Source organism: Lactuca sativa, chromosome 9, assembly GCF_002870075.4.
Source record: "Lactuca sativa cultivar Salinas chromosome 9, Lsat_Salinas_v11, whole genome shotgun sequence".
NCBI lineage: Eukaryota > Viridiplantae > Streptophyta > Magnoliopsida > Asterales > Asteraceae > Lactuca > Lactuca sativa.
In genome coordinates this window covers 102673507-102700843 of record NC_056631.2, presented here as the reverse complement: position 1 = coordinate 102700843, position 27337 = coordinate 102673507, and the positions used below count along the sequence as shown (strand labels likewise).

The 27337-nt window shown below is 34.5% G+C and overlaps 1 protein-coding gene across 1 annotated transcript; it reads right to left on the bottom strand.

The window, feature by feature from the left end:
- Positions 1–4633: 4633 nt before the first annotated feature.
- On the bottom strand, positions 4634–8511 carry LOC111920701 (phosphopantothenate--cysteine ligase 2). Its single transcript, XM_052767474.1, has 10 exons — positions 8374–8511; positions 7193–7333; positions 6984–7103; positions 6850–6894; positions 6418–6503; positions 6254–6306; positions 6099–6158; positions 5908–6009; positions 5715–5834; positions 4634–5076 (listed from the first exon to the last, which is right to left on the bottom strand). Exons 2-10 carry the CDS (start codon positions 7312–7314, stop codon positions 4852–4854), a joined length of 933 nt encoding a protein of 310 aa, XP_052623434.1. The 5' UTR covers positions 7315–7333; positions 8374–8511; the 3' UTR covers positions 4634–4851.
- Between the last annotated feature and the right edge of the window lie 18826 nt (positions 8512–27337).

The window sequence follows — 27337 nt, the reverse complement described above, 5'->3', positions numbered from 1 at the left end:
TAATAAGCACAGCATAATAAAGTGTTAGATAATCATATTTTATATAAACAACTTTTTAAAAGATGATAAACATGTTGTTATTTTCTAAATATCGATCTTCTAGCATTTTTAAAAACAAATTCATCTATTATACTTTCATAATCAATATTTTCAAAAAATTCGTTCTCAATTAAAATCAAAAGTTAAACGTTTAACATCTCATGAGACATGGTATACTGTAAATAAGATTTCAACAGTTTTAGTTTTGAAATGCTTTTTTCTACTAATGCAATTGTAATGGGAACAATCAACAAAATTATGTATGCCAGACAAGAAACCGAATAAGTGTTTAACCTCTTCAAGAATTTTAGTATTGTGTTGGCTGTATTATGTCTGGCAAAAAAATTTGTAACAATTCCTTTTCACCGAATAATTTGAATAAATCATCACCATTGATGACAAAGATATGACTATTTCGTGAACTCTTTTCAAGATTTTTTGTAACTTGCCTTTAGCTCGTCAATTTTCAGTAACTTCTAACTTTTTTGTTGAGAATAAGAAACCAAAAATATTTTCATATTGTTTTGTATTGCTCAAACTTTTAGCTTGATCAACTATATACACAAAATATTAAACCCTAAATGATTCTTGGGGCGAAAGTTCATGTACTTGTTCTAATGATTCAACATCACTCTCGTCACACTGTCTTTTTTTAATAGTTCTTATTATTATTATCAATTTCTAAATCGGGAGTTATATCTCTAGCACAATCTAAAGCTTTCTCAAATAGTCAAGTCTTTGCTCTTGGTAGTCTTTAAAGAATTGTTAATTTGAGAAAGTTTAGTTTAACTAGGTGTTCAGGTAAGTGGAAATGGGACTACTAAAGTCATAAAAATGGCGAGGAGGACTAAATATGGGAATGGATAATTATTAATTGCAAGACTTATAAAATGATGGCATTTTGTGAAAAATAAAAGTTGTGTGGCCAAATTAGGATAAGGGGAATTTGAAATAAGACCCATCCCTACTTTCTTTCTCATTCTCTTGTGGAACACGATTTAGGATATCTAGAAAAAGCTCCATAGCTATTTTAGAGAATTTGTTGGTAACATAGATGGAGTTTTGAAGGAGTTGAAGCAATAAAGGTTAGATAAAAAGGTGTACAACTTGGAGAGGTAATTAAGATCACTAGTTCTCCTTATTTCTTCATAAATCTCGAATTAGGGTTTCGTGTGATCACCAAATCCAAAATTTGAATATATTCATAGAGTTCTAGTAGTTATTGAATGTCGAATCAAATGTTAGATATGTTTCTAGCATCCCTCTTTGAATTTTAGAGCTTTATTCAACATTTGATAGAGCTTATGATTCTCAAACCCTAGATCATAAGAAATCTGAATTTGACAAGGTATGTAATGTTTTGTTTAAGTAAGAAGGCTAGAAACATGTGTTTTGATTACCATTGAATCATTACTTCATCAAAGAAATGCTATATTCAATCTTCATGGATGAATTGATTATTAAAGCCCTAAACCCATGTATAGTATTGTACTTAAGCTTCATTGAGTTGTACATTAGCTATGTAACTTGTAATTGATGTAAATCTAGAGTATCAATGTTATTATATTATTCATATTTTGATTCTAGTTAGGATTCCATGGTTTTTTCCTTTGAAAATGTAACTGAAATTGACAATTCCAATGGTGGAAACACCATTAGAACGGAATAAAGAGTTTTTGGGAATAATGTTGACCATCAAAACGATAAAATGATTTTGGAAATGAAACATGAAAGACAAATCTAGAATGATTCGGTAAATATTAACTAAGCTTTTATGCACACATGATTATAGAATTTCATAGGGGGAACTGGAATCAACACAAGTTTTGTTGGTTTGGAATCATAACATGAATTTGGTTTTGCATTGTTGTTTTAAATATGAATAGATAGAAGAACATATATTTGGTTGATAAGATGTGTATTTAGGCTTTAAAACATGAATAGACATTTATTGATAGAGTTTGGGAATGTTTGTTGGATCTATATGCTTAAGAATCATTTTAGAATGATGTTTGCCAATAGCATATAATCATATAGGGTCACACATTTAGCAAGTTGTCATTTATTTATTATTTATTAAGTAATTTGATGATTAATAAATATTACCAACTCTTGTATTTAATTGAAAATTTATTATTTATGTAAATAATATTTTCTAAGAGAGAAAAATAACTAGAAACCCGTAAGGTACGATTTATATGTTGTGTATATCTTTTTGGACTTTTTGTAGTCCGTATATATAAAGATAGTTTAAATGGAGAATTTCATATATACCCTTATAAATAATGGTGTACATGTTTGTATAAAATAAGGAATGTATGACACCAATACTTTGACCTTTTGAGGTCAAAAACATATGTTGCTTCTCAAGAGGAGGGGTTGTTTGTGAAGCAACCTCTTACACTTCCATTACTCTTCCTTTAGCCTATGCTTTTATTTATGAGAGGTATGTTGCATGATACATGCATGTAAACTATAAAAGGAGGCCCAAGGCTTTCATTTTGGAGTTAGTCAAAAATCTAATTCTCCCTTCCCATGCAAGAACCGTAGGTTCTTCCTCCCATATCCTCTTTTTCTCGTCTTTTGAAGCTAGCAGATATTTGATGCTTAAAACTGATTTTCCTTTAATACTTATTTGTGATAAGCACTTAAAGGCTTAAGAAGTACTTCATACAAGATAAGAACTAGCATTATTGGTGACATATACTTGTCGATGGATATTATAAAGAACTTTTTTATTGAATTGTTGTCATCTTCATCAACACTCAAAAACCAAGTGGGATTGTAGTCTTCAAAGGTTGTATTCTTAACATCCTATGGTTGTCATAATCTTTCTAATATCATGTAATTGGATCTTTAGTGGTTATGTTAAAATGGTCTAAAAATAATAGTTATTTTTAATATTGCTTTTGTTGTCGCTTAAAATTGTTTTATAAAAAAGATCGTTTTTAGCTTCCGAAAACCCATCAAGGTTTAGTTGCAAAATGGTCAAAGTACATAGCTAAAAATGGAAAAAACTTGCACATTGGCGTCTTAATGGGCATCTAAGACGCCATGTACGATGCCTTGGCATCATGGTTTGTGAGTCTTGTGTCAGAGTTGGCTTCCCAGACGCCGGTTCTAACACATGTTTCCCCATTCTTGTTTGTTGACTTTCTAAGTGTATTAAAGGTCTATGTTGAGTTGTATGTGATGTAGGGATGTATGGGTCAACTATTAGCCTTTGGTTATCATCAATATATAGTGATTGAAGTGCATCAAGGGCTTGAAGTTCTTGTGGTTGTTTTGGTAACTTTTGAGGTGAGTTTATTTGGAGCACATGCCCTTTATATTGATTTCTTATTTTGGAGATTTCTATGTTACTATATGTTAGTTATGCTTTGAGTTGTTTAATTGTAAGATATTTATTCTATGTGCAATGTGTTTAACTATAAGTATTATTTGTAAAAAACATGCAAAACTTTTTTTTTGGAAAGTATGTTGCTCATTTGAGATATTGTTTGATAAATTGAAAATTGTTTATCATTTTTATATGATACATCTTTGATGTTATATGCGTACTATGAGTACTTACCTACATCTATGAGAATTGTCCTTAAGAAGTTATCTTGTTTTCGAGAAAAGCTTACCCTTTGCTTTAGAATTGTTGTAAAACATCCTTATATACATTTACTTATGATAGGATTGTGGTCGAGAGATTCGAACACTCTATTTGAACTTGAGATATTCCCTAATGGGTTAAGATAGTCCCTTTCATGGGTTATGTCGCTACCACAACTTCATAGAGGTATTCATTTTTCGTAACTTCGAGATAATCCCTTCATAGGTTATGTCGCTACAACAACTACTTCGATATTTCCTTTCATGGGTTTTAATATTATTACAACTATATTGAGATATTTTTTTAAGGGGTTAAGATTTAGCTTAAAGCTATAATATGATTTGTCAATCTTGTTAACCAACATTTAGCCTTTGATTATGTTTGAAACTATAGGTTATTAAAGCCATTTTTATTTTAGTTAGGTCATTAAATCCCAATTTATGACTTATTACTCCTTATACTTTGGTTTATTGAAAGATTAAACATTTTATTTGGAATTATGGGTTAATTAACCATTTCCTTTAGGTTATGAAATACAAATTCCCTTGTTACATATTATGGTTTAATAAGTTCTTGACATTGGATTTGATCAATACCTTTTTTGGTTACAATTTGAGTTATTAAACTCAGGATTTTGATTTATATATTTTATATGGTAGGACTTAAATATGGATACATATACTCTTTGCCCTTGTTTAGTTGAGCCATAGTATTCTATCCTTTGGTTCATTAATACTTATGACATATGATGATTTTTTTCATTGATATCTTCTTACTCAAAATGAATCAACATCGGATATTCTCACCAGACATTTCCATTAACTAACTTATTTTAATTTGTGCTCAGATTCAAGACTTTTGAGGCGATGAGGTGTTCATTAACTTACTCGTTATTTTGTACTCAAACAACAATGTTTCAAACTTTGGAACCTAATTCCATAATAAAAATGTTTAGAATGATACTAAAAACTTATTTTGAACTATAAGACCGTATTTTTCTGCAACTAAAACTCCGAACTTGTTTTATATAAAAACAAATGATTTTAGAAAATGTATCTTGAAACTACAAAAGTACCAATAAACTCGGAGCAGAAAATACAAGTTTCCTCAATTTACACTTAAATTTGCTCTTTTCACTTCTTCACAAGTTTTGTATCTTGAGATTTTCTTTTGTACCTATGAGAAACATCGTCCACTAGCTGGTTTATTGTTTATGCATTGATGAAAGTCGAATGTTTGTCCACAAGTAGTTTTATCAAAGGAGATTCAATGTCCGAGTGGTCATTTTCACGGTATACATAAGCTTTTCCATTGTCAGTGACGAGTATAACTACCTCTTTACGGGTCGAAAGTTCGTTTGCTACTACCGCATGCATTTTGTACCTTTTAAGAGCGGTATCCGCTTTCTCTAAAAGAATCTCTTTGTCTGTCTCCAACTATAATCATCATATTAATTTAAAGGGTTAATGTCATAAAAATCATCAAGTTTCCAGGGTTTTATCGGTTTTGCCCAAAGTTGAAATTTATGTCCGTTTTTACCCAAACATTTTCGAAAAAATGTTCGGTTTTACCCTTTTACCGGTGATAACAGGTTTTCCAGGTTGCCATTATATTAAATTCACAAAAAAAAAAAAACCCTTAAGTTTACCATTTTTTTGCGTTTTTACCCTTAAGTTTATAATTTTTTTTACACTTTTACCTTAAGTATATTTTTTTTATAATATACATATTCATATGATTTTTCTGCTTGAACATGTATAATATGAAAAAAAAAAATACATAGGATAAAAGTGTAAAAAAAATTATAAACTTAAGGGTAAAAACGTAAAAAAACTGTAAACTTAAGGGTTTTTTGCAAAGTTAATATAATGGTAACCTGTTATCACCGAACATTTTTTAGAAAATGTTAGGGTAAAAACGGACATAAAATTCGACTTTGGGCAAAACCGACAAAACCCTGAAAACTTGAGGGTTTTTATGACATTAGCCCTAATTTAAAACCATTTTTTTTTCATTCCATTCCTCTCCCAATTCCAAATGCAAACAAAACTTATAAGGAAGGAAATTATCTTACCTTGAATGATACACAAAATGCTTGTGGGGCCCACTCATTACGCAGAACCGAAAGCATCTTAGGGACTTGAGCCAGCCGCATATCTAGAGGACCAGATGCTGACTGGATTTTATGTACTACCTACAATAAATAAATAAATAATCCATCAATTAAATTAACCTCTTTTTTATTTGAGTGAAGTAAAAATAATTACCATGGTCTCCCATGGAACATAAAAGTCAGATACAGCAGCCGCAAGATAAAACATACCACTTGCTCCAATTATCTTCATTGATGTTGCAATCAACCTTAAAATCTGCTCATATTTTACTCCAAATTCTAATTAACTTATTCATAAAATGTTGTTTTCTCCAGTTTGATTGAAAATAAATAAATAAAATTTACCTGAAGATACTCAAAGATGGTTGTGAAAGGCAGTTTAAGCAACATGCCTCCTGAAACAGCCTGTGATCATATGAAATCTTTTATATGTATATGTATATGTATCCATTGTATATAACAAAACAAACACAGCTTTAAACAAAAGAGATGACTCCTACTTTGTGATGTTCCTTAATTGCCCTCTTAACTACTTCAGACTGTGACTCCTGCACTGTAAAACAAATAAATTGTATTCATTTCTTTATGATATGAGCCTATGTGGTCCATACTCATAGTCAACGAAAAGTTTGACCAAAATGATTTACTATAAAAAAAGTATGACCTTTTATGCATGAATCATCAGTAAGCTCGAAACATTCGAGTAGTGCATCATCTGGAAGCGATCTACAAAATGGCTGACACGTTCCCCTACACAACATTTATGTATATTGACAGGTTTGGCCCTTGTGTAAAAAATAAATTACAAAAACTGTCACTGTAATTTACAGAAAAGGTCCCTGTCTAGATTTGTTTTTACAGAAACAGTCCATGTGTTTTAAGACTTTCGTATGTTGGCAGGTTTAGTCCCTGTGTAAAAAATAAATTACGAAAACTGTCCATAGAAAAGTTTCTTTTTTTACAGAAACGGTCTATGTGTTTGGAAAAATTACAAAAATGGTCCCTGGTTATTACAAAATTTACAGATTACAACTTAATATCACCTTAGTTTTTGTCTAACTGGAAACAGAAAGGGTATATATATGTAGAAATTCACCTCCTATACAGAAAGATGACTGAATATCCAGATTGCAAAAAGTACCTGAATGTAAATCCAGATTATCTTGTTAACTTTGAAATTAAATAATTAAAAAAGTTGTGTAATTGTGAATAGTTAGGGTAGGGGTATACTCGGTAGATGTTGCTCCTCTATGCCCAGAGCTAAAGTTATCAATGTAACGCACACAACGTTGCTCTAAAGGAACAGTGGTCCCACCAGATGTCACACATACAACCCTTCTAGGCCCCACACTTCCTAAATATATATATAAACAACTTCATTAAAAAAATTAAAAGTGAAACAAAATATATACAAACAAGTGAAGTGGAGTGAAGTGAACATGCCTGATAAAGAAGAATTTTGATGAGCAATAAATTGGGTTAATTTTCTGGTTATGGTTTCAGCATCTTTCAGAAGAGGTGCTGTGTCAAAGAAGGATGTTGTTTCAGCCACAGCATCCATGGAAATGGCTACCAATTAACTGCAATTAAAAACCAATATATCCCTATTATAATAAAAGTAACACACTTTGAGAAAAATTAGTCTAAATAACAATGGCTTGAGTTACAACAAGTGAATACTTCCACAAACACCAATTTAAGTGGATCCTATTTTCCTCGATCATGGAGTTAAAAACATATAAAATGGGAAGTGATTCGTACACAACAATTTATGTTTTAAAGAGTTGTACAATACAATACTTTAATGCACAAATTGTTGTGAATGGAAAAAATTTGGTGTGTATGAATCAGTTCCCATATAAAATGGAACCTTCCTTCTAATTCAACTTGAATGGCATTAAAATAAATTGAGCAAAATGGAGGAACTATTTTAAGGAATTAACTATTAAAAGATCTGTTTTTACTTTTAACCAAAGGATTTGAAGTTGTTTATTCTCCAAAGGGAGAAACTAAGGAGAACTTCATCCAAGACTTGTGTTCCAGAGAATCTTTAGCTTAAAAACATCTCAATTTGTAGTAAGTATGAGTAGTGAATCAAGGTGTTCTATCATCTATGGTTTGATATGGAGGTGGAATAATAGCATCTAAATATTTTAAGGCATTCAACCCAAGAAAGTAAGCAAGTGACACTAGATTGTATTTAACTTTGTAAGAATACATTAGTATTGATTTTTAGGGTTCTAGCATATTAAAGATAAACATTGTATCAAGATGTTGCTATCATATACTGATTATAGCATCTCAACCATTAAAAAAAATGAGATCGGTATAATATCGAACACTATTGAAGATAAAATGTTGTATAAGATGGTCGTCAATATGCCCTAATTAGAACGATAAATCACAAATCTCATAATCCAACTCATGGAGATACGTAACTCATTCAAATTCTTCATATAAAACTCAAATTGTGAAGAACATACCGACTATATATCGACTTTAAAAGGAATAACATAACATCACAGCGTATAAATTCTAGAACACGGACAAATGATTGATCTACAAGATAGAACACATAACGCGAACGAAACAAGAAAATCACGAGCTTCGATATACGTACCTGTTAAGCAAGTTCCGGTGAGGGACGGCGGCAGAAACACTGCGTTATAGTCAAGCGCAGGAAATGAAAACTGCGGCGTCTAGAGCGTCGTGAGAGACGGGATTCTAACGAGTTTTAGGGAAAAAAAATTCAAATTATAATAAAAAATTAATTATTAATTATATATAAATATAAATGTATGTCGCGCGATATTTATCCAAGTGAATGCTCACGCGTTGCGCAGAAACACCTATATAGTTGAAGTATTTACAAATATATGATTTTTTAAATATAACAATAACGTTGTTGTTAAATTTGATATAATAATTTGTATATATGAAATTGTTATAATATATTGATTATTTTGAATTATATAATAATATATATATTTATTATAACTTCATAATCTCAATCGTTTGAATGACTTCTACTCGCAAGTTACACATGAATAAAATTAAATATAATATATGATTTGATGTTATTTATAGTTGTTTTTATTGTTAATTAATTTTTTAAAAGTTATTTGCTTAATGTTTTAATTTCTATCATTATAATTATTTAAAACATCAAACATTGTTTTTTTTTATTATTTTAAAGCTAACAATACAATCATTTATATAGAATTGTTTTTTTTACTATTGTTATTCTAAGTTATTTTAAGCTACTTATTTGGAAACTTTTAACGATTATAAAAATATATTTAAGAAATATTTTAGTTAAATTAAAATTACAATTTAGTTTTTGCTTTTATCACTACAATTTATCACTTTTAACTATTTACAAAATATTCTTTAGTTTTTTTAATTAGAACTGAAATTTATATTTGAGTTGACATTGTAATGCGCAGAAACACCTATATAGTTGAAATCTTTACAAATATATATTTTTTAAAATATAACACTAACATTGTTGTTAAATTTGATATAATAATTCGTATATTAATTTGATATAATATATTGATTATTTTGAATTATATGATAATATATAAATCTATTATAACTTCATAATCTCAATCGTTTGAATGAATTCTACTTGCGAGTTACACATTAATAAAATTAAATATTATATATGGTTTAATATTATTTATAGTTGTTATTTTTAACTAATTTTTTAATGTTTTAATTTCTATTATTATAATTATTTAAAACATCAAACATTATTTTTTGATTTTAAAGGTAACAATATAATCATTTATATAGAGTTATTTTTAACTATTGTTATTATAAGTTATTTTAAGCTACTTATTTGAAATTTTTTTTAACGATTATATAAATATATTTAGAAAATATTTTAGTTAAACTAATATTACAATTTAGTTTTTGCATTTATCACTATAATTTGTCACTTTTAACTATTTACAGAATATTATTTGGTTTTTTAGTGGAACTGAAATTTATATTTAAGTTAACACCGTAATGTTATATTTAAGTTAACAATTTAAGTATTTTGTCCAAACTGTTCAAAAATTGTAGCTTTAAACTAATAACGGTTTACATGCAACAACATTTTAAATCTAATAAATTAAGTATAATATGTTAAAATTTAAAGACATAACTTTATAAATAGAAGTAAAGATATTATTTTAAAATTGAAATTTAGTCTATTTATGATTACACTTTAGGTTTGATATTTATTTAACCTTATTAACCAACTTACAATCATTATTAGAAAGACACTGCAATTTATCACTTTTAACTATTTATAAAATAATCTTTGAGTTGTTTAAGTTAAATAAGATTTATATTTAAGTTGAGCCTATAATGTTATATTTTAATTAATAATTTAAGTATTTTATACAAATTGTTCAAAAATTATACCTTTAAAATGATAATGGTTTACATCCAACAATATATTAAAACTAATAAATTAAGTATAATATGTTAAAAGTTAAAAAGCATAATTTTATAAGTAGAATTAAAGATATTATTCTAATATTGAAATTTACTTTATATATGAATACACTTTAGATTTGATATCTATTTAACCTAATTACCAAATTATAATTATTATTATAAAGAAATTGAAAAGTCATGGGAGTTTCAAATGAATGTGGTGAAAGGAAAAAAGAATGGGGGTTTCAAATGCATGAGATTCAAGAAAAAATGCTAGCTTTATAAGTATGTATGATTTATGTGTCTATCTATAATTCTATATAATACACGAAATGACGAAACACCACTCTGAAATTGATGTCAATACGAATAAACACAATAAACACTAAAAATATTACACTTTGTAATTTGACTTAAAAACATTATATCTCTACATAGATTATTTATAGTCTCATGTGTACAAAATATATTACAAATAAAGGGAAAATAAATTGGGATGGTAATTATCTTTTAGTTTTATTCACATATAGATAACATTTCATCTTTTGTACACAAAGTAAGGTAACTAACTTGTTTGTTGTATTCACATCTTACCAATATTACCGGTTATCTTATGTTACTACTTATATGGTATATACCTGGAATATGCATGGCATATATGTGGACAAGAAAAAAGAAAAATGACTTAAGAGGGTAATTATTTTTTAGTTTTGTTCACATACGGTTAACATTTTATTTTTTGTACCCCATAAGGTAACTAACTTGTTTATTGTGTTCATATCTTACCAATATTACCAGTTATCTTAGGTTATTGTTTATGTGACATATATGTGGCATGTACGTAGACAAGAAAAAACACATGTATACATTATAAAAGGGTGGCATACATTTAGGTTATTAATTAAGACTCAAAAGTAGATATCAACAAATTCTTTTTTGTCTTTTCCTAACGAATTCCAAGCTGAGCATACATGTTGCTGTAAGTTACCATCTCGTGTGAAGATTTCTGTAACGTCCCAAAATTCAAGACTAAAAATTTCATTTGATAAAACATTACGTTAAGCAAATTCATTGTTTTCAAACATAAACAAAGTGTTAGTTTCCAAAATACATATTTGTTATCAGAGTAAACATTCCCAGGCTGTCTAAGTTATGGTGTGTGCCATGCGATCATCCCGAGCTCCATCATCCGCTACCGGAGGTACCTGAAACCAAAACTGAAAACCGTAAGCACGAAGCTTAGTGAGTTCCCCACCCTACCACATACTGCACATACTGGGTCGCGCCCGCTATCCTGGGCCTCGCCCCCTACCTCGGGCCTCGCCCGCTACAACGGCCCCGCCGCTCCAGGCCCCGCCTGGCTTCGAGCCCCGCTCGGATACAGATCTGTTTCACTTAGGCCTCGCCTGTCACAGGGCCTCGCCCACTAACATATAATAGCACATAAACATATTACATCACATTACATGAGCTAATCACATACTAACGGATCTTGTCCTAAGGCCTCGCCTATCTCTAGGCCCCGCCCCTGTCCTGCTACTGAATGAGTCATGGAACCCCGTCCATGCTCCTACTGGTAGTGAGATACGGGCCCAGCCCACACTCACTCCCTTCCTGACTTGGGCCTCGCCCCTGCTCTGCTGCTACTGAGATGTGGAACACCATCCACACTCTGCTATTAGTAAGGTACAGGACCTCGCCCACACTCACCTCCCTGCCAGGCACATACAGGTATCACACAGACAACAAGTATAAACTATCACATAAACCATTCCTTGGGCACTCGCCCGCTAATCATTGGACCTCGTCCCAAATATCATACTAGCATACTGTGCCTAGGGCTAACCCCCGGGTCTTTTGCTCATGTCTACATGGGCTGGCATTGTGGCCGTAGACCCATTCACACAAAGGGAAACTCACCTGATACTGCTGAACTGCTGCTGCTAATCCCTTTGACCGCTACCTGACCACTGACTCCGAACTGCTGCTCCACTAGCTCCCCGAGCTACCAATATCAACATAACACTTAGTCTAACTGACCTTCAAAGGTCAACCAAGTCAACTCTTGCCAAAGTCAAAGTCCTGGTCAAAGTCAACCTTCCAGGTCAACCCTACTCGCCGAGTCCACTTACTGACTTGCCGAGTCCCTATGCTCAAAGTCCTTCCAATCGCGACTTGACTCGCCGAGTCAGCCCCTGACTCGCCGAGTCTACTGATTCCCGAATCTTGTCCTGGCCAACTCACTGAGTCCTTGCTCGACTCGCTGACTCGAGTCTTAACTCGAAGGGTTTGGGGACTACGCGACCTGACTCGCCGAGTCTAAGAACAGACTCGCCGAGCACATGGCAATCTTCATCCAACTCGCCGAGTTGTTCATCCAACTCGCCGAGTTCATGCCCATCTTCATCCGACTCGAGGAGCTGTTCATCCCACTCGTCGAGTTCCTCCTCATCTTCAAGCTACTCGCCGAGTCCACTCGAAGGACTCACCGAGTCCATTAAAATCTACTTACATGCAGAGGACTTTCGAGTCATGCATGGACTCCAAACTGTAGATCTACCCTTCCCAAGCCTATTCCCCACGTAAAGTTGCAAACTTTACGTGTAGAGAAGGAGATCTAGGCACAATCCACCATAAACTAGGGTTTAAGACCAAGAGGCTCCAAAATGCACCCAATGGTTGATACTTTACGGGATTCTAAACCAAAACACACATGGATCTGAGGTAGCAACCTCAGATCTGGACCTCAAGCTTGAAATTGATCTTAGACATGGCTTAAAAGCCCCCAAAACTCATAACCAAAGAAGATCTGAAGGAGAGAAACGAATTAATACCTTCAAATGATCTGAAATGTTCCCCAAACTTCGGATCCAAGGCCACTCCTTGATGCTTCAAAGATTCCCACATCTTCTTCTTCTTCTAAATCACTCAAAAATGGTTAAAAGCTTGAAGGAGCACAATGGAGGCTTAGGGTGCGGCGTTCTGGGTGTGAGAGACAGTAAAGGAGCCCTAGGAAGAAGAATGAGGCGATTAAATAGGCTCCAAGCCCCGGATTTAGGGTTTTCCTCGCACAGACCAGACTCGCCGAGTCACCTTGGCCGACTCGCCGAGTCGGTCACTTACTCCTCGACTCAGATCCCGCTCGGACTCGCCGATTCCCTCCTTGGACTCGCCGAGTCGACCCCTAAACTTAGAGTTTTCTTTCCTTTCTTGGCCTTCAAAACTTTGGGTGTTACAATTTCAAGGACCGAAGATAACCCTGGACAGAAATTTAAAGTTTACCAAAACTCATTGGTAAAACCAATTTATCCTTTGAGCTTTTAATTTAATCTTCCTAATTCTAACCATGTTTTCCCTTTGATTGAAGAGTGGTCGAACCCCAAAATGTAAATTATTGGAATGGGTGGATGATGAAAGGGCCGAGACAAAGCTTCATTTGAGTGAAATTGGTGAAATTGAAGCCTCCACTTTTAGATTAAAATTTTCAACAATTGAAAACGAAATCAGTATCACATACACATTTATTTTCATTGCCACATGAAATAACCTAAGATAACCGATAATATTGGTAAGATGTAAATACGATAAACAAGTTAGTTACATTATGGTGTACACAAAATAAAATGTTACATATATGTAAACAAATATAAAAGATAAATATCACCCTAAGTCATTTTCCTTTTTTCTTGTCCACGTAAATGCCACTTATATGTCATGTATACTGGGCCAGGCCAAGACGATTGGAGGCCCGAGGCAAAATAAAAAATGGGGCCCTTTCGAAAATTTTATGTATTCGTATATTACACTATTTTATACATACATAAAAATTCATTTAAATTCGTACACCATAGAATAGGGAAAACTAAAAGTACAATGCTATTAAAAGTACAAAAATACTAAAGTCCCATCCCCTTTGTTTCTTCATTAACTTGTTCTGTTCTGTTTCTGTACATAAGTTGTTGACCTCCAACTGAAGTAGATTTATCATCGACAAAAAGTTGTTAGGTGGATTGCTTAAATCCAGAATACTTGTTGTTAATAACCTGGAAGTAGTTGAAAAAACTATACAACAACAAAAAATTCTATACATATAAAAAACATAGAAATAGAAATAAAAAACAGTACCATTCATAAATCAAAAATAAGAATATTAACATTACAAATCGACAATAAGCAATAAAGTTCAAGAATTGTCTCTAACTCAAGAATATTAACATTTGATTATGTCTCTAACTTGAAGAGACTCATAAAAATTGAATTTCAAAAATGAATAAGAAATTTCAAGAGCGTTAGGACATACAGAAATTCATAGTCATATTATCAGAAATCAATTTCACCTCTAACAATCGATTCTTAAAATTGAACCTTCAAATTTCTAGCAATTGAGAAAGAAATCCAATTGAGGCAGTGACTGTGACAACCCAAAATTTCCATTCTGAACAAACCATTTCAATCCAATAGAAGTTAGAACAGTTACAGTGAAAACTCAGATTTCGAGTATAAATTGGCAGTTTTCAGGATTTTACACTTAAGGAGATATTAGGAGAGTGGAAGCACTAGGGTTTTGGTGCAACACTGTAATTCCAATACTCTAGGACATTAGAATCCATTCCGAGAATAGAAATATTTTCTGCCAAAAATCTCAGGACTATAAATAAAATTCTGAACCAAATTGGTTCATTAGTTGAATTCCAATTAGAGAAAAGTCAAATTCCCTCTCACGGATCTTCGAGTTTTCATCCCAAATCGTGAGTGCACTTCTCTAGTATTGTTATAAGGCTTGTTTTATGCTTATTAACATAGATTGTATGTCAAATACATGAGATCCAGGAGTTTACCGCCCAAGAACGTTCTTGGGGAGTAAACTCCAAAATCAAGCTTAAAGGCCACCTAGTCCCATTTCCTTGTTAGACAACTAGTTAAGGATAATATGTATGTACATTTGAGACTAGAAATCAACCAAGAACACCTAGTTTTAGGAGTTTACGGCCCAAGAGACTCTTGGACCATAAACACCAATTCCAAGGGCTTAAATGTGCCCTACATTACCCCAAAGGCTTAGGTTTCATTATAGACATGTACACTAATGTGTTTAGAACCTAGAAAACATAAGAAAGCTCAAGTGTTGAAGAGTTTACGACCAAGAGTAGTTCTTGGGCCGTAAACTCCTATTAAGGGGTCAAAGGACACCCTAAATCCTTCCTTGAGCCAAGAAACAATTTGGGCATGTACCTAAATGAGTTATGGTCTAGTAAAAACACTTAGAACTCCAAGAGTGAGGGAGTTTATGGCCCAAAAGGTTCTATGGCCGTAAACTCCATAAAATGGTACCAAATGGTGCCATAAACTCTTCTAAAGCCAAGTACAAAAGCCTAGAATTGTTCCTAGTTATTATAGAGACTTGAAAGCACAATAATCACCCTCCCAAGGGAGTTTACGGCCGTAAACTCCAAGGGAATATGGTCTTTGGTCCGTAAAATCCCCAAAGGAGTCAGTATGGTGCCCAAACACTTGTTATAGCCTTGAAACAATTCACCACTAGAGTTGTAATAATTTTAAGCTCCATTTAGGCACTTGGTTGAGAGTTTGCGACCAGGAGTTTACTCCCCTGGGCCGTAAACTCCAATACATATGGTCATTTGACCATAAACTTCCATTAGGGGCATTGCACTCATTTGTTGCAACCCATTAGCCTCCTAGCACTTGACCAAAAGTGTTTTCCTCGCGCTTAAATGTTATTACTTGTATAATTAGTGTTTTAATCACTAATTATTTATATACATATGTTTTCATATGTAATTAGGATCATTGTGTGTGTCTAAGTCTTCACTTGACACCAAGCACTTGTCCGATCCTTCCGTACGATAACAGTCTGTTCAATTCCAGTCACTTACTGCAGGTGAGTTCATACCCCTTAACTAATGTTTTAAACTACTTTTAAAAGTTTTATGGGGGGGGGATACAAGTAGAATCATGCTAGTTATTATATCAATCACATGCGATTAATAAGTAGAATTACGCTAGTTATTATATCAATCACATGTGATTAATATACAACATTCAAAAGATTTGGCTACTCATTAGCCGTTTTACCAAACGGTTTCCTTCAAATGATTTTTATAAACATTTTATATGTTTTAAACTACTTATTACACTGTACATCTTACTTTGTACATTACCTTTCAAACTTATTTACAACTGTGTTTCAAACAAATGTTTCCTTATACTCAAAATTGTTTTATCATACTTATGCCTTCAAATTGTTTTGTAGATTGACATCAAGTCGATCTTTTCTTAAAATAATATTTATGTTACAAATTTCTTACAAAACTTAGTTATGCTTTTATATTATTATAAATTGCATGCCTCTATATGTATAGTTATATAAGAAATGTTTAAAAGACTTAGGAAGGCTATCCGCCCTATTTCCTTTTCGCGCTTGAGATGTGGTCTGGTGGGATATCGGGTACTCGTCCGAAGGTCGTTTAAATATTAGTTATATATCATAGGTACATATATAGTAATAAAAGGTCCTTCCAGTTCATCTCATGCCCTTGGGTAGCAAGGGTATACATCCATGTCCATACATACCAGTTATATTGCTAGTAAACTACCATATGGGTAGTTTAGGAAGATACTAGAACTATTACTAGAACACGATATCATTCAATGAGTCAGTTCATTCATGAGTCAATACTTTCTAGAACATCACGGTACATTACATTACTATACTTGCTAGGTAGAGAGCACGTACATTACAGCTAGAACAGTTCATTACATTACTATACATGCTAGATAGAGAGAACACACATTACAACTAGCACACCTAGAACATTACAGTACTCTACTATACAATTACATGATCACACTTACATAAGTACAATTACATGATCACACTTATAGGAGTATTTTTACATAGATATTACAGGAGGAGTCCTATTACATTTTATATGTATCGACTCTATTATCAAATCCTCATTCCTATCTTTACCTTGTGATGAAATCACACAATCGACGAGATAGATTGGATTTAATATCCTAGTACCAAAGGATACGTTGCGGGATTGACCATTCCTAGAATCTCTGTTAGCTAAAGAGGTAAAAGCACATCCACTGATGTCAACGGTTGATACCATTACATGTATACTTTTGGGGACTGACTATTCCTATACCCAGCTGTTAGCAACAGAGGTAAATGTACATCTACGGATGTCTGCAGTTAACATTGTTATTTGCCCTAGTACCAAAGGGGAATACTATCACAGTTAGGTCTTGGTAGAAGACTACATTCAGAACAGTTAGGTCTTGGTAGAAGACTACATTCAGAACAATTACGTCTTGGTAGAAGACTCCTTTGTTACTAATAGGAATCGTAGGGATTTCTAGGGTTTTTCAAACATTTACAGTTGTTTTACAAACATTTTCATACATTCAGTTCATATAAAAATTCTTACATACAAATTAAGACACTAAATACTTATGATCTCACCAGCTTCAAAGTTGATACTCGCTTTCAAAATTACTTGTATCCTCAGGTCATCATAGACAGGTTATGATGCAAGGAGAAAGGAAGATGGAGCTTGTTCAAGACTTATCTTTCATTTTGAGTTATGCTTTAGTGTTTATCAAAATTTGACAGAATACAATTGTATAATACTTATTTTATTAATGCAATGGATGATGTTGTTGCTTGTTTACTACTGTACATTGTTGTTGATATTATACATGACGTCCTCCGCCCCAGAACGTTTCCGCCGTTCTTGGTTTTGGGGTGCGACAGATTGGTATCAGAGCATTGTTTATAGTGAATTAAGTATATCAACCCATAAAAGATATACTAACTATAAATACATAAGGGATTAAAAATACTCTGACCAAGAGTTTATACTTTAAATAGTAAAATATTTAAGTAAGTATACGTGCTGCATTCATACTAAAATCAGTGTCACTAGGACAGTACAAAAGAATTACGATTGTTGAACGACACAAGTGGGCTTAGAGACATATGGTCAAAACTGGGAAGATATAGCCTGATCGCCTATATTATCCGAGGGTTGACTAGCATGTGCCTAAGTTTAATTGTGTGGTTGCAACAATGCTAAAATCTTACCAACCCTACCACAATGAGAACAATAGAACATAACATTAAAATTAAAATACTATAGGAGTATTTGTTGTTACTATAAGTACTTTATACTTGAGAATTAAAACGGGATCTTCATTACTAAGTTGATAGTTGCTAAGTGGATACACTAACGCTATATGTAATTAGGATGTTATAGACTTAGAATTTGTGGAAATTTTGCCTTACCCCTATTCTGTGTGAATTTGGAATTAAGGTCACTTATTCAAAGGTCTATCCTATTTAGATTACACATAGCTGGTATGCACTTCACAAATAGCGATGTGACTAATGAAGGTTTTCTAAATAATTATCTAGATAGTTCGTCTAATAATTATTCTCTTACCCTAAATTCTCGCATAGAAAACATAGCTGGACTCCATCCCCTCAGCAACCAGTATCTTCCGAACGAAGTCATAGCTGGTTGGTTTGGAGAAGAACCAGTGAATGATCATCCTATCCCCTTGAATGATCACCATGATGAAGACTTTTCGGATGATGCTAACTCCGAACCAGGGGTTGAGAACCTACCCCGAGCAGCTCCCTTTCCAAATTCCTAACCCTCGTCCGACTTTTCATGGCCCGACCCCCTGAGTGAGTGGAATGCTTGTAAACATGGAGCCAAGGACAAGATCAGCCATGCCATTTAATGGCGACCGAAGCTTTTACGACTTGAACAATGGGGGCTCAGCAGTTAGAGTCTTGCCAATCTTGGTCCGCAGAGTGACCCAAAATGAGATTCAAGGCAGGACAACCCTACATCAGATTACAGAAATAGTCGCCTATGCTAGAATGCATACTCTCCACACCATTCATCTAGAAGATGCTCACGAGAGATCAGAGAGAAACCATGAAACCCTGCTGCAAGCACTGGCTAAAACTCGAGCCGAAGTCATAGAGCTCCGAGTACGCCAGATGGTGTGCGAAAGACACCTACTTGACATGGAACGTCAATTGGCTGAACTAAGAGTTCACCAGAGGGATGACCGTCGTCAGTAGTAGACGCTTTACTTTATTTCCTTATTTAAAAAGGAATCGTGTTTTTCTGTCTATGCCCGATGTGGCATTTTCTATGAAATTATCTTGTACCGTAACTACTTTAGTTAGGTCTTTATGCTGTCAGGAACTATCTTCTGTGGATATGATGTAAGACCTTTACAAGGTCATTTTCCATAATCTTTACATCATGAATATCAAAGATATTGACAGCCGGCTAACTTTTGTGTCATTCTTCATTCAAGTACTCTTATCATACTTTCATTGGAGTCTATCTGAAACATGCTTTAGTCAAGTCATTGGACTATAGTAATTTAGCTCCGGAGACATTTCCAAGTCTCTTACAGTGGTTGGATCTTGTCATTCACCAACCCACGACACCTCGGCTTGAACAACTAACGTCTTGAGACCATTCTACGAACTTACTTCTACTCATCACTAGGACTGCATCATAGGGATGTAGGTCAAACCTTCACGATCATACTTCCATTCCGTACTAGGACCGCATCATAGGGATGTAGGTCAAACTTTCGAGAACATACTTCTACTCTTTACATGAACAATCTAAGTACATCACGGTCAACCAGAATCGCTCACAAATCCTTATCTTTCGTGTTACAGGATCATGTCGTCATCCGGAAACAACCAACCAAGCAACGATACCTCTACTTTTACTATGGACGCCGCTACCTTTCAAACAGCAGTTACAGTTGTCATAGTGGCCGCCGTAACCGCGGTCCTTGTGCACCATAGCGCTATCAGCACAATCAATACTACTGATGGGAATGAAGTTTCCAATCGCGATATCCGTCCAGGAAGTCGCCAAACAGTAACAGTCACAGGCTCGCAAAGCCAGAAAGCAGAGAACAAGAAACGAAAGCGTCAAGCCCGGAAGGAACACAAGAGATCCCAAAAGCTGGCTATACAACAACAGCAAGTGGAAACCCCTGCCGTTCCCGTACCGCGCAGGCCATACGAGGGAAAACTCCCGAAGTGTGATAAGTGTAGTTTCCATCATCATGGGGCTTGCCATGAGATGCAGTGTTGCAATTGCCTAAACATAGGGCACCATGCTCGTAACTGTGGAGCACCAGCGCGACCCATCACTCAAGTCCCTTTCATCGGGACTAACCCTGCACACAAGATTAGTTATAACGCCGAACGATTTAAGAAGCAATTTTCAAAGTGGAGTAACGAGGAAGGCACTTGTGTCCACATAACCCTGGCGAAACACCGAAATCCCGTCACCAAAGCTAGCACTAGCCAGTCATGCCACCAATGCGGTGAGTTAGGGAACTTCAAGAAAGATTGCCCAATAACAAAGAACTCGGGTGCTGATGGGAAGATTCTCAGGATCACAGCTGAAGGAGAGCCTAATCCTGAAACCGTGTTAATGTAATTAAGTCGTTTCGTTGTAACAGACTTATAAACTATCTAGAACTAGTGCAACTAGAGTCTTACCTTTTGTGAAATCCTGTCTGTATAGGAATTCTCGTGCTGCGTATACTTGTCTTTTGTAGTATATCTTATTCGCAGCAATAGGCTTGTGGTAAATCTAAAGTATTGTAACTCTGTTCATGGTTGCACGGTTGTGTTTTGTCTGTAAACGTCTTATGTTAAAATCTAATGTCTTTAAGTTTCAGTATGACTCCGACATTATCATATGACTCGATTCAATTTGATCCTCACAAAAACAGCTTCATACGTACATCTCTTTCTTCTAGATCACTTTTCCAGCGAAGCCGTCACATCAGAACACCGAAGTACTCATGCCAGGAGTACCTCTTAGTTATTTTCTTCCCGAAGAAATCCCCGAAGTATCACTCCTGCAATACGTCAAGTTCAATCCAAGGATTCATACGATTGATTTATCACTGAGGAATGTATGCACAAGAGTGATATATAATCAAGGTTCTACAGGTTTAGGATTGATGATTCCACTTTAACTTCTTTTCCCCGATGGGATGTGAGCTTAAGGAAGAATCAGTTATTCGACTACCTTTTCAATCTTAATTATATATGACTCGTATACACGAAATAGTGATTGTGAACCCTATATGAATTCTAATATGAACTTCAGGACGGAGAACTGCTTAAGCCTACGAGTAATCACATCGTCATGTGAACAAACTTAGAACCCAGTACGACTCCAATAAACAGATCACCCTATAGTTTCAACACCCACGGAGATACAAGAACAGTCCGGACAACTTAGCGAACTACATAGAAATAGAATTAGAAGACTAGGTTCTCACCCTAGAGAACCCCAGTCTTATTCTCCCAGAGATCGACGAATTGCAACGTATGTGCCTCGGATATTGAGGACTCCGTCAAGATTTTCATAGAAATCGTTATCTTTGCCTCGCATAGATGAAATGGTTGAGCAAACGCAAGGAAAGAATTACTTTCAGGAATGGACCTGAGATCCGAATATCACCAGTCCGAGTGTTAGGGAAAGATGTCCGGAAGACTATCTTCTGAACTCGATGCGGACACTTTGAGTCCGTAGTGATACCCTTCGGATAGGACCAATACGCCCATAGTTTTCATGAGCTAAATGAATAGGGTTACGTCTTTCTTACTAGGATAAATTCGTCATTTCTCCATGTAATGACTTACTTATCTACCCTCGTAGTAAGAAGAAAACCCAGGGAAACACTTCCTACAGAGGAACTTTAGCGAAGTTCTCTAGACACGGGTTTTGAAATTGAATAGTCAAATTCCTATGACACACTGTTAGTAATGTGAGAAATTAAGAGCACTCTTTCAATTTGTCAAAACCGTTGAGCATTTTTCGACACCAGAGACGCCGACAGTCTTTCGCCAAATTCTAGGTCTTACTAACCTACCGCCTCAGTTCATTTAGAACTCCTCGCAAACTACAAAAACCCGTACGACTTTGACCCAGCAAGGGGTGGCCTTTGGCTGGGAAGTTAAGCAGGAAAAGGAACCTTTGAAATTCCAAGTGAGTGACCAAGTTCTTTAGGATAACCCACTCTGGGAATGGCTTAATACGCTTCGTAAAGCGTGGAAAGCTAAATCCAAGATAGACAGGACCTCCGAGATTCTTATCAGAATCGGTCCTGCGCCTCGCACAAACTAAGACCTACTCCACGAAATCAGTAACATACATCCTACTCATCACGAATCGATCATTCGTGCATACTCCCTTGACTAAATTCTAATTTCGGGACGAAATTCCCTTCAACAAGAGGATGATGTGACAACCCGAAATTTCCATTCTGAACAAACCATTTCAATCCATTAGAAGTTAGAACAGTTACAGTGAAAATTCAGATTTCGAGTATAAATTGGCAGTTTTCAGGATTTTACACTTAAGGAGATATTAGGAGAGTGGATGCACTAGGGTTTTGGTGCAACACTGTAGTTACAATACTATAGGACATTAGAATCCATTCCGAGAATAGAAATATTTTCTTCCAAAAATCTCAGGACTATAAATAGAATTCTGAACCAAATTGGTTCATTAGTTGAATTCCAATTAGAGAAAAGCCAAATTCCCTCTCACGGATCTTCGGGTTTTCATCCCAAATCGTGAGTGCACTTCTCTAGTATTGTTATAAGGCTTATTTTATGCTTATTAATATAGATTGTATGTCAAATACATGAGATCCGGGAGTTTACCACCCAAGAACGTTCTTGGGGAGTAAACTCCAAAATCAAGCTTAAAGGCCACCTAGTCCCATTTCCTTGTTAGACAACTAGTTAAGGATAATATGTATGTATATTTGAGACTAGAAATCAACCAAGAACACCTAGTTTTAGGAGTTTACGGCCCAAGAGATTCTTGGACCGTAAACACCAATTCCAAGGGCTTAAATGTGCCCTACATTACCCCAAAGGCTTAGGTTTCATTATAGACATGTACACTAATGTGTTTAAAACCTAGAAAACATAAGAAAGCTCAAGATTTGAAGAGTTTACGGCCAAGAGTAGTTCTTGGGCTGTAAACTCCTATTAAGGGGTCAAAGGACACCCTAAATCCTTCCTTGAGCCAAGAAACAATTTGGGCATGTACCTAAATGAGTTATGGTCTAGTAAAAACACTTAGAACTCCAAGAGTGAGGGAGTTTACGGCCCAAAAGGTTCTATGGTCGTAAACTCCATAAAATGGTACCAAATGGTGCCATAAACTCTTCTAAAGCCAAGTACAAAAGCCTAGAATTGTTCCTAGTTATTATAGAGACTTGAAAGCACAATAATCACCCTCCCAAGGGAGTTTACGGTTGTAAACTCCAAGGGAATATGGTCTTTAGGCCGTAAACTCCCCAAAGGAGTCGATATGGTGCCCAAACACTTGTTATAGCCTTGAAACAATTCACCACTAGAGTTGTAATAATTTTAAGCTCCATTTAGGCACTTGGTTGAGAGTTTACGGCCAGGAGTTTACTCCCCTGGGCCGTAAACTCCAATACATATGGTCATTTGACCATAAACTTCCATTAGGGGCATTGCACTCATTTGTTGCAACCCATTAGCCTCCTAGCACTTGACCAAAAGTGTTTTCCTCGCGCTTAAATGTTATTACTTGTATAATTAGTGTTTTAATCACTAATTATTTATATACATATGTTTTCATATGTAATTAGGATCATTTTGTGTGTCTAATTCTTCACTTAACACCAAGCACTTGTCCGATCCTTCCGTACGATAACAGTCCGTTCAATTCCAGTCACTTACTGCAGGTGAGTTCATACCCCTTAACTAATGTTTTAAACTACTTTTAAAAGTTTTATGGGGGGGGGGATACAAGTAGAATCATGCTAGTTATTATATCAATCACATGCGATTAATAAGTAGAATTACGCTAGTTATTATATTAATCACATGTGATTAATATACATCATTCAAAAGATTTGGCTACTCATTAGCCGTTTTACCAAACGGTTTCCTTCAAATGATTTTTATAAACATTTTATATGTTTTAAACTACTTATTACACTGTACATCTTACTATGTACATTACCTTTCAAACTTATTTACAACTGTGTTTCAAACAAATGTTTCCTTATACTCAAAACTGTTTTATCATACTTATGCCTTCAAATTGTTTTGTAGATTGACATAAAGTCGATCTTTTCTTAATATAATATTTATGTTACAAATGTCTTACAAAACTTAGTTATGCTTTTATATTATTATAAATTGCATGCCTCTATATGTATAGTTATATAAGAAATGTTTAAAAGACTTAGGAAGGCTATCCACCCTATTTACTTTTCGCGCTTGAGATGTGGTCTGGTGGGATATCGGGTACTCATCCGAAGGTCGTTTAAATATTAGTTATATATCATAGGTACATATATAGTCATAAAAGGTCCTTCCAGTTCATCTCATGCCCTTGGGTAGCAAGGGTATACATCCATGTCCATACGTACCAGTTAGATTGCTAGTAAACTACCATATGGGTAGTTTAGGAAGATACTAGAACTATTACTAGAACACGATATCATACAATGAGTCAGTTCATTCATGAGTCAATACTTTCTAGAACATCACGATACATTACATTACTATACTTGCTAGGTAGAGAGCACGTACATTACAGCTAGAACAGTTCATTACATTACTATACATGCTAGATAGAGAGAACACACATTACAACTAGCACACCTAGAACATTACAGTACTCTACTATACAATTACATGATCACACTTACATAAGTACAATTACATGATCACACTTATAGGAGTATTTTTACATAGATATTACAGGAGGAGTCCTATTACATTTTATATGTATCGACTCTATTATCAAATCCTCATTCCTATCTTTACCTTGTGATGAAATCACACAATCGACGAGATAGATTGGATTTAATATCCTAGTACCAAAGGATAGGTTGCGGGATTGACCATTCCTAGAATCTCTATTAGCTGCAGAGGTAAAAGCACATCCACTGATGTCAACGGTTGATACCATTACAGGTATACTTTTGGGGACTGACTATTCCTATACCCAGCTGTTAGCAACAGAGGTAAATGTACATCTACGGATGTCTGCAGTTAACATTGTTATTTGCCCTAGTACCAAAGGGGAATACTATCACAGTTAGGTCTTGGTAGAAGACTACATTCAGAACAGTTAGGTCTTGGTAGAAGACTACATTCAGAACAGTTAAGTCTTGGTAGAAGACTCCTTTGTTACTAATAGGAATCATAGGGATTTCTAGGGTTTTTCAAACGTTTACAGTTGTTTTACAAACATTTTCATACATTCAGTTCATATACAAATTCTTACATACAAATACTTACATACAAATTAAGACACTAAATACTTATGATCTCACCAGCTTCAAAGCTGATACTCGCTTTCAAAATTACTTGTATCCTCAGGTCATCATAGACAGGTTCTGATGCAAGGAGAAAGGAAGATGGAGCTTGTTCAAGACTTATCTTTCATTTTGATTTATGCTTTAGTGTTTATCAAAATTTGACAGAATACAATTGTATAATACTTATTTTATTAATGCAATGGATGATGTTGTTGCTTGTTTACTACTGTACATTGTTGTTGATATTATACATGACGTCCTCCGCCCCAGAACGTTTCCGATGTTCTTGGTTTTGGGGTGCGACAGTGACTGGAACTCTCGATTCAAATCTCTAGGCCAGATTCCTAAAATAAATCAAATAACCTGATTAACTTCCCATTGGTGCTATATCAGAAAAAGGAAATCGACAACAAGAAAGGAAACAATAGAGTTTCCCGTTTTCTGTAATCGTGAAAAGAACGAGACACAATCAGTCTCTCAATTCTAAAATAACATTCGATTCACTAATGGTTGTTGTGGACGAATTCAGAAAATCAGAAAAGAATGAAAGAAATCGATTAACTTGAAATCTTGAATAAGAAATAAAAGAATGATCATTAACTATTGCTTTTGGAGAAGACGTCGTTTGGATTTTCCATGACAATGTTTGGATTTTCTATAGAAATCTGACTGTTGAAGAGTTACTACACCTTGGAATTAGGACGCACGCCAGGTAAGTCTCGTTCTCTCCCACGCTCCATCTTTTGGATTAGTTTCTGATCAGAGTATTGGGGTTAGAAGTAGTCCAATGGGCTAAAAAGTAATGGGCTGTTAATATATAACCAAAACAACAAGTTAAAATTTGGGGCCCTGTAGCATTTGGGGCCCGGGGCGGTCGCCCAGCTTGCCCATGCCCACGGGTCGGCCCTGCATGTATATGCTACATGTATGACATATAAGTAGTAATCTAAGATAACTACTAATATTAGTAAGATGTAAGTACAATAAACAAGTTAGTTACCTTATGGTATAAATGTTACCCATATGTGAACAAAACTAACATATAATTACCATTCTAATAAACTAGCCAAAAATCAATTTGAACGATATATATATATATATATATATATATATATATATATATATATATATATATATATATATTAGTTGTAAACCCGCGCATAGCAGCGGCGGCGAACAATTTCCCTCGGAAACATGTCATATCACAATGAACACACAAAGTATATGTATCCATCATTCACAATTAAATATAATTTATCAGTAAGCGTAAAAAAAGACATTTATTTTTCCTTTCAAATTTTGTAATAATTTTTTGATATTGTGATATCACATAAAGTTTATAGTGTGGTCACCAATTAGATGTATTTGTTAGATCTTTATAAGACATACATAAAATCTAATAGCATAATCATCTTAGGCTTTATGAGTTCTTGGTATTATTTCCATTAAACGTATATTTTCCACATCCTTCATAACAAAACCAAAAGAAAAAATCAAAGCTAATGGTAAAAAAAATGGTGTTCTGATCCTTGTCAATGACTCATAATGGTTCGTGGTCAAACTTTAATCCAAGTAATGGTCAACATTGGTGGCTCATAAAAAATTGAGATGCAAGCTATGCATTAACTCACCACTATCCCTAGTCATTGACGCTGCCAAAGAACCTCACTACTAATAACAACACAAAAGAATAGATGTAACATCCAGATTCTTGGGTATGTATTATATTATTTATATAT